The 8,407-nt window shown below is 58.2% G+C and overlaps 1 protein-coding gene across 3 annotated transcripts; it reads right to left on the reverse strand.

Moving 5' to 3' along the window:
- Positions 1–97: 97 nt before the first annotated feature.
- On the reverse strand, positions 98–4,529 carry PHOX2A (paired like homeobox 2A). 3 transcript variants are annotated; one of them, XM_028115944.2, is made up of 3 exons: positions 4,313–4,529; positions 2,001–2,188; positions 98–1,071 (listed from the first exon to the last, which is right to left on the reverse strand). In XM_028115944.2, exons 1-3 carry the CDS (start codon positions 4,527–4,529, stop codon positions 622–624), a joined length of 855 nt encoding a protein of 284 aa, XP_027971745.1. In that variant the 3' UTR covers positions 98–621. The 3 variants fall into 3 exon arrangements, with proteins under 3 accessions (XP_027971745.1, XP_087874176.1, XP_087874175.1); XM_088018050.1 differs by having other exon boundaries at positions 98–1,094; positions 2,000–2,188; XM_088018049.1 differs by having other exon boundaries at positions 98–1,121; positions 1,997–2,188.
- Positions 4,530–8,407: the final 3,878 nt, after the last annotated feature.

Raw genomic sequence — 8,407 nt, forward strand, 5'->3', positions numbered from 1 at the left:
ACTCACCTCAATAAATTACAAGTTTTTCAAAGGAAAAGAACAACAACAACCCTCCCCCCCAAAAATAATAATCAGGAAAGAGGAGAAACCCCTCTGTCCCGATGCCCTGGCCAGCCCCACTGCTCTGAACAGGCCTAACCTCTGTGCCAGACCGGCTGGGAATGGGAGGGGATAAATTGGCAGTGCGACCCTTCAGGCGGCTTATTATCCCAAGGAGGACCAGTACTGGTGGACCCGAGGTTCTGGGGCAGCAGGCTGGTCGCTAAGGTGAGGAGTGACCCAGCCAGCTGCAGAGCCAGGGGAGGGAGCCAGGCTGTTACTGTACTTGAGGACCCTCACGTTCCAGCACAGTTATTTGATCCGGGTTCCAAAGAAAGCCAAGCTGGAAGGGGGGAGGTCCCAGTGAAAAGTACCCCGCTCTGCTGGGAGGGGCAGGTGAGGACGAGAGGTCCTGACTTGGTCTCCAAAGCTGGGGAGGGCACACCTAGGGGTCAGACACGGTAGGGGGTGGGGACAGATGGGCACTTCCAGGCGGGCGCCCAAATGGGGAGGGGCTCTGTCACGTCCTGGAGGGGCAGGGGCGTCTCTGGGGGCAGGCCCGGAGCCTCCAGAGTCCGGTGGCTAGAAGAGATTGGTCTTCAGGGCCGGGCCAGGCTTCCGGTGGAAGGAGGACAGAACCCCGGAGAAGGGCCCGGGCCCGGGTTCCGCCGGCTGCCAGGCTTTAAGCAGCTCCGCCGCGCCCGCGCCCGGCCCGCCGCCCCCGCCGCCCGCCACGCCCGCCCACAATGGGCCCTTGAGCGGCTGTGGCCCGGGGCCAGGGCCGGGCCCGGAGCCCAGGGCGGCAGGCAGCGGGCTGGGGCTCAGACGCGGGCTGGCCAGGCCGGGGGCGGGCGGCGGCGGCAGCGACGCGGTGCTGTCGGGCGTGGGGCTGCACGTGGACTCCTTGGAGTCGTCGTCCTCGGACGAGCAGCGCGCCTCGCCCTTTTTGGCTCCCGCCGCGCCCGCCGCACCCTTGGCGCTGGCCGCACGCTCCTGTTTGCGGAACTTGGCCCGGCGGTTCTGGAACCAGACCTGCGGGCACAGGGGCCGGTCAGGCCGAGGCCGCAAGACGCGGGTGAGCCCTCAGTCGGGAAGGGCCGGATCAGGATTATCACCAGCTTTCTGAGCGTCGGCCCCCCGGCCCTCCACCACTAGGCTCGTAGCCCTCCTTGCTTCTCTGCTCATCTCCTCGCCTCCACTTGCCCCTTCCTCCAGGTCTTCCCCTTGGGAACTGCTCACCCGCGGACCCCGCTGCCTCCAGAGTTCTTGGTCTCCTGGAGGGGACTCCGCCTTCGCTCCCTCATCACCCAAAGCCCTGCCCCCGATTCCTTCCTACAAGAAGCTCCAGGAATTTCCACCTGGAGTGTCTCACGGCGGTGGAGAACGGGTTCGGGCACTAGAGGAAACCTTCTGTTCAGGGTCTCCAGTGAAGGCGGACCAGCTGAACATCTGTACTTGGATTTGTAAGAGAGACAACAGAGTCCATCTGGGCGGGCCCTCCTGAGCCCTGAGCCGGCCCAGAGCCCTGGGTTTCGGACTCAGAGAATTCACAGCAGCAGAGCTGGGGAGGGGACATGGAGGCGCTCGCTGGCTTTCCCGGATTCGTCTGCCTGGCTCCCACTCTACCCACTCGGCCTCCTTCCAGAATTCCCAGGCATCCCTCTACATGCCTGGCCCTACTAAGGAGACCCAGGGGGAAATCGTGGGGCTGAAGAACTCAGTTCTCCTGAGGGCCTCAGGTCTGCCAAGTCTTGGCCCCGTTGCCTCCCCAGGTTGCCCATCCTCTCCTGCCCAACCACCCCCAGACTGCGCCCTGGCCCCTAGCCCCAGCTTTTTGCCTCCAAGCTGCACCTGCCTGCCACCCGACTGAGGCCCCTCTGTCCCGCGGCCCCCAGGTATCGGGCACTAACCTCCCACCCTCCTCCACGCGCACACTCCTGCACACACACGCAAACACGCACCTGCACGCGAGCCTCAGTGAGGTCGATCTTGAGCGCCAGTTCCTCGCGTGTGTAAATGTCGGGGTAGTGAGTCTCTGCGAAGACGCGCTCCAGCTCCTTGAGCTGTGCGCTGGTGAACGTGGTGCGGATGCGCCGCTGCTTGCGCTTCTCGTGCAGGCCCGACGGCTCCGGGAAGAACTTGTAGGGCACTAGGGGTGTGTGCAGGAGGGGGGAGCGACGAGAGTGGAGGCGTGAGGGGCCGAGCTCAGCCCGCTGTGTCCTGCCCCTGAGATCGCTCGCGGTCCCCCGCCCCTGACCCAGCCCCTCGGCTTCCTTCGCTCAGTCTCTAACTGAGCGTCTTCCCTGTCGCTCAGTGGAGCCGGCAGGAGTGAAGGCGGACAGGGCGCAGGGAGATCTGGGGCCCAAGAGCAGCAGCGAGGGAATCAGGATCTGATCCTCAGGTCAAGACCTGTCCCCGGTCCTCCCCGTGTTCCCTCACCTCCCTCCAGTCCACCTGCACCTGCGACCTCTGCTTTGGTGTGCTTCTACCTTGGTCAACCTGCCCGCTTGGTTTCAGGCCCTGCTCTGTCCACCCTAGCCTTGGTTGCCAGGTCTCATCATCATCATGAGTCTTCCCAGTAACCAGTTCTGGTCCCCGCCTGGGCGACTGAGACTCCCTGGCCTGGGTTCACTGTGAGCCCTGCCATGTACTTTCTGCCATGTAGGGACTTAGCCCCCTCGACCTTGCCATCTCTCTCCTCCCAGGCCTCATTTCCTCAGCCCCATCTCACAACCCATTCTCTTCCAGGTGTCCTCTCCTCTTCCTCATCTTTCTCCATCCACATCTCTCTTCAGCTTTCCCTCCTGGACCATTCTTTTCTTTGTGCCCATTGAAAAGGGTCCTTATTTTCCCCCACCCAGGTTCCTATACCATCTCTTTGCCCTTCTTCTTCCTTCCAGGCACCTCTCTCTTGACCCGACTCCCCCACAGCCAGCCCCACTGCTCTCCCTCATTCTCTTCCCATCCTTGTCTCTTTTACCCCATCCCAGTCCCCGCTGCCCTACAGACAGTGTTTCTGACAATATCTCCTCATCCCTGTCTCCAACCCCTGCTTAAGTCTCCATATTCTTCAGGGGTCCCTAATATCCTTCATCTTTGTCCTACATCCCTAGTTCTCTATCTCCCCCTAATCCTTGTCTGCAACACTCCATTCCTAGCCCCATCTTCCTCATCTCTTGCTAATCTTCCTTGGTCCCCATGTCCCATAATTCCTGTCCCCATCACATAGTTATTATCTCCATCTCCCCAACCCTGGGTCCCCATTTCTTCCAGGGCCCCCAGTCTTCCCATCTTTGCTCACACCTCTCTATACCTGTTCTCATTTCTCCATCTCTGTGGGGCCCATATCCCCATTTCCTGACCCTATCTCCCCAATCCACATCCTCATCTGGCCCAGAGTACCCAATCTCCCCATCGCCTTTCCAGTTTTTGGCTCCACCTTGCTGGTTTTCATTTCTCCAAATCCAGGTCCCCATCTCACCATCCCTTCCCACCTCCTAGGCCCCAATATTCTATTTGGGTCCCAGTGGTCTTCCCAGGAAAGAAGATGATAAGGAGATTGGGTGGGGCAGCCTGGACTCTAACCGGAGAGATGGAGATGGCTGGAGAGGCTCCATGAGGTTGAGGGTTCAGATTGGGACTTAGATCAAGAGGCTTGGAGGTACTGGGAGACTGCTTCTGGGTTCTGTAGGACTCTAGCTGGGAGAGGGGAATGAAAGTGGCTTAATGACCTGGACACTCTTTTCGTCCAGTAAGGGAGGAGGTTTCAGTGGTGCAAGAGGGTCTGGGCACAGGCAGGATGGGTCCAAAACTGGGCAGGAGGGGCTTGATGGTGCTGGGGCTCTAGGAAGGTTTCCATCTGGGCAGCTCAGCTGCTGCAGGAGCCCTTGTTGGGGTCAGACATGAAGTGGGGTGGGGATAAGGATGGAGATCTGATTGGACTGAGCCGGGAGCATCTTCCAAGGATACGGAGATGGAGAGATTTGGTGGTCAGTCTTTGCAGGTGGGGAAGGGAGGACCTGGTGAGGGGCCTGGGGCTGGGCCAGGGATCTATTTCCCTGACCCGAAGAGCACGAGAAGGGGAAAGATGAGAGGGTGGGGCTCAACTCTGCCTACGGGAGGCCCGTCTTACAGGGAGGCTGGGGATCCCTCGGGTGTTGGAGGGCAAGGATGGTGGCGGCTGTGGGGGACAGTCGCAATCACTTGCCAAATAGGGCAGGGGCTGGGGTTTCCGCAGGATTTGGAGGGAGGGTTGGGCCGGGGCTGGGCTCACCTGCCGAGTAAGGCGCTGGCTGGTGGTCGCGTAGAGCGCCGAGCGCGCAGTTGGAGGAGCCGAGCGCGGGGCAGGGCGGACCAGCCGCGGGGAAGGCGGGTCGCAGGGGGCTGTATTGGAAGCCGCCGGGCTGGCTGCAGGCGCCGAAGTCGCCGTAGGCGGACGCCTCCATGGCGGCCACGCACGAGTCGTACGAATTGAGGTAGGAGTAGTCCATCGGCCCGGGGGTCGGGGTCGGGGGCCGGGCCGGGCCGGGTCGGGGTCGGGGTCCCCGGCCGGGTGGGGGTCGGGTTGAGGGTTCGAGCGCCTGGCGCCGAGGACCCGAGGCCGGCTCTGAGCGCCCGTGAGTCCGCCCGCCCCGTCGTGGCCGCCCTCCGCCCGGGTGCAGTGCAAGTGCCGCCTGGCCAGACCCGCGCGCCTTTTAACGCTCAGGACCCCGCGGAGGGGGCGGAGCGGGCAAGCTCCGCGGGGCGGGGCCTGGACAGCCCAGGCCCCACCCCCAGCTACCCCAGACCCCCACTCCAAAGGGTCCCCGCCGCCCTCCTTGGGCTCCCGAGGTGCAGGGCGGGGCAGTGTGGGGCCCCATCCTTACAGTCCTCATCCCGCCCCAATCCCGATCAGACCTTCGCTCTCTACGCACAGTGCCAGGCTGGAGGGTCCCAACCCGTTTCCTTGGCCTCCCCACCTGCGGCCCCGCAGAAGGGAGGGGAGACAGGCCTCGCGGCGCTCCGGTGAAGAAGTTAATTCAATTCGTCCTGATAACCGAGTTATTCTGATCCAGCCCCTCGGCCCCGCCCCCAGCGAGGTCCTATCCCACCGGGGACCACGGAGGCGGTCCAGGAGGGGGATGGAGACACGGACAAGGAAGAGACGGAGCCTGGGATGGGGACGTGGATGAAGAGAGGACACGGGGGGAGAAAGGGACAGAAACAGTGATGGAGAAAGAGACAAGAGAGATACAGGTACACAGATGGAGACAAGGATGAGACATGGACGCGAGAGAGATTGGAGACAGGGGCAAGTGGGCCCACAGCGATAGAGATGTAGACAAAGCTGAAGCTCGTGCAAGAGAAAGGCAGGGATGGAGATGGGGACAAGGCAGAGACAGAGGAGACAAGGATAAGAGGGGGACCGAGAAAGAGAGTGAGGCAGGCATGGAGACAGAGAAGGCCCCGGGGTGATACATAGATGGAAACAAGGACTGAGACGGAGATCAGGAGAGAGAGGAGACAAAACAGGGCAGGGACAGGGAGACACACATACACAGAGGGGCGGTCTCAGAGAGACAAGGACAGGGACAGATAGAGGAGGAACAGAGCTGAGAGAAAGAGCCTTCGGAGAGCTGAGACCCACAGCGGGAGTGCCCAAGGGCCGGTAGGATTGTGGTGGAGGCCAGGCCAGGCTGCTGAGGGGGAGGGTCGCTGCAGCCCAGATCCCTCTATCCTGACTTGGCCACACAACCCTGCCCTGTACCTTCAGGGCCCGGCCTGCCTCTCCCCTCCCCCAGTTCCCCAGCCCACCACCACCCAGTGTGACCCTTTGGTCCCCAGCACCCTTGGCACAGAGTGTGTGTATGTGATGAATGTCAGGATCAGGAGATCAGGAGTAACCGAGTGACCTCCACACTCTCTCAGCCTCCCCATCCCCCCTCTTCCTTTTCTTCACCAGGTAAACTACCTAGACTCAGTCTGCAACTGGCCACAGACCTGACCCTCAGCAGATTCAGCCTCGGGCCTTCACACTGTGGGAAAACCAACACAGGATCCTTTCTAGAACAGAAGAGAGAAGCTTTCTGCCCCTGCAGCTCACCTGAGGTGGATTGGACAGCTTTCCCACCCAGCCCCCAGCCTCCTCCACCCAAATCTTGGTAGGTCCCACAGATACGAGAGTGAAGACCCAGAGAAAACCCGTGCAGGATGAGAGAAGGTCCCTGGGAATACCTTTCCCCAATTCCCCACTATGGGGAACATGCCCATCCTCAGGTCATCCACTTCAAGGGCCACCAGCTCTTTGTTTTACACAAGGATCACCTGTCCCCAAATTCTGTACCTACTCTATGCCGGGGGGGGGGGTCTTTGAAGTGTTGTCTCTAATTACGTTTTAGGTATAAGCTTCTAAAGCTGACAGCAAAACTGCTTCAAAAGTTCTCCCCACGGGTGTGTGAAGTGTACCTCTCGCCTCTGACACATCCTCTGCAGGGAGCCCAAAAAGGGATCTCAGAATTGAGAACTCAGAAGTGCTCTCCTTAGAGCTATTATGGCTCTCCATTGCCCTGGGGGTCAAATCCAAGCCCTCATTCTGCTCACAATGTCCTCTAGCACCAGTGCTCCAGCCTGACTCCCCCTTACCTTGGCTTTCTTTGAAGCCCTCACACATTGATTGATCTTGTAGTTTAAAGCTGTCCTTTCTGGCTGGAATGTTCATTCCACTCCCCACCCCACTCCACTGCCCCCTACTTCCCTCAAACCCCCAAACCTGGACGACTCTTGTTTATCCATCTGGTCTTGAAGTGGACATGACTGCTTCCTGGAAGCCTTCCCTGATGCCCCTAGACCCTGTTGAATGTCCCATAGTAGCTCCCTCTCTTTTGGTGACTCATGTCCCCAATATTTGCAATAAAATGCAAGGTCTCAGGACAGAACTGTTACTTCCCGGCCCTACCACAGTGTCTAGCACACCATTCTGCACATCACAGGTCTTCCCATATCTGCTTGTTGGGCTAATGAAGCTAAGCTGTGTGTTGGGGAATCCCTGCCCTCATTTCTGGGGATGGAATCCCCAACCTCTGAGTCCCATTCCCCACTCTCTGGAAAGGGATCATCCTCTCTTCTTCATTCCCTCATTCCCCAGGGACAGGAAACTTCCTTCCTCTGAGCCAACCTTTGGGCTGGAAGAAAGTCCTCCCTCATCGGAGGAATTTGCAGGGGGCCTTATCCCTTCCCCAGTGACAAAACTGAAGGAAAGGAGCAACTGAAGCTCACAGGCAGGGTAAAGCAGAGATATGAGGGGAGGCAAAGAGGCCCTGGTTCCAGTTGTCTCCAAGACCATGATCCATCCCTGTTATTTCTACGGTTTGGTCATTGAACCAATAAATTCCCCTCTCTGTCTAAACTACTTTAAGTTTGGGCTTCTGACACTTGCAGCCAAAATCTCTGACCAATATAATCTGTGAATGCTTGACACCTTTACAGGTAATCAAATTATGGTAGTGGTGATTAGAAATTTTATTTTAACACGCATGTTACGGGGTTAGCAGGGCAGGAGCTCACCTTCCCATGGCTCAGTTTCCTTTCTCTGCAGGCAGCCATTTGCATCTGCTGATTGGCATAGAAACAGACACAGCTCAAAAAAATGCTTTGAACCCTGTCCACTACTGGGTTCAGGTCTTCCAGGTGGTAAAAGTGGGGGGACTTTGGAGGGTAGGCTGCATGGTGCATGCAAATGAGTGTGAGAGAGAGAGAGAGAGAGAGAGAGAGAGAGAGATGGGGGCAGGAAAGAGGGCTCCCTGAGAACTCACCATAAAAGAAGAAGGAAACAGGGAGAGTGGGCTGCCTCTGCAAGGACCTCACATTCAAGAGGCCAGTGGATGAGATCTCTTGTGGGGAGCTCATCCCAACTGAAACTCCCTCCCACAAGTGCGTGCACTCTTGGAGAACAAAAGATGCTCTAGCACAAAACACTGTTGCAGCAATATTGCTGTGACACCCCCTTGCTGAGCACAATGTCTTCACTTCCACGAGTGATGACAGATTCTGGAGACTGGTTGCTGGGTTTCAACTCTGCCACGTACAAACTTATGACTTAGACTAAGTCATTCAGCCTCTCTATACCTCAGTTTTCTCACCTGTAAACTGGTTTATCTTAATGATTAGATGAATTAAAATACATAAAGTGTTTGAATAGTACCTGGCACATAGTAAGCACTAAATTAATGTTTGTTTGTTTTTTTAATATATTGCTGCTGCTGCCGCCAGCACCATCACTCACACATACCCCTTCCTCCCTCTCACCAACTGACTGAGCCCTGTGTGACTCACAGACCCAGACCACACTCTGGTCAGGCTTCTCTGATTTGTTACACCTGATACCTGGATA

This window comes from Eumetopias jubatus, unplaced genomic scaffold, assembly GCF_037043125.1.
Source record: "Eumetopias jubatus isolate StellerSeaLion01/CBP00866 unplaced genomic scaffold, mEumJub1_p1.0 scaffold_13, whole genome shotgun sequence".
Classification (NCBI taxonomy): Eukaryota; Metazoa; Chordata; class Mammalia; order Carnivora; family Otariidae; genus Eumetopias; species Eumetopias jubatus.

Coding starts and splice junctions, on each gene's coding strand:
- PHOX2A (XM_088018049.1), bottom strand. CDS start 4,529: ATGGACTACTCCTACCTCAATTCGTACGACTCGTGCGTGGCCGCCATG. Junction 2,189..4,312: donor GCCAGCGCCTTACTCGGCAG/GTGAGCCCAGCC, acceptor ACACACCCCTAG/TGCCCTACAAGTTCTTCCCG. Junction 1,122..1,996: donor TGAGGCTCGCGTGCAGGTGC/GTGTTTGCGTGT, acceptor TTCCCGACTGAG/GGCTCACCCGCGTCTTGCGG.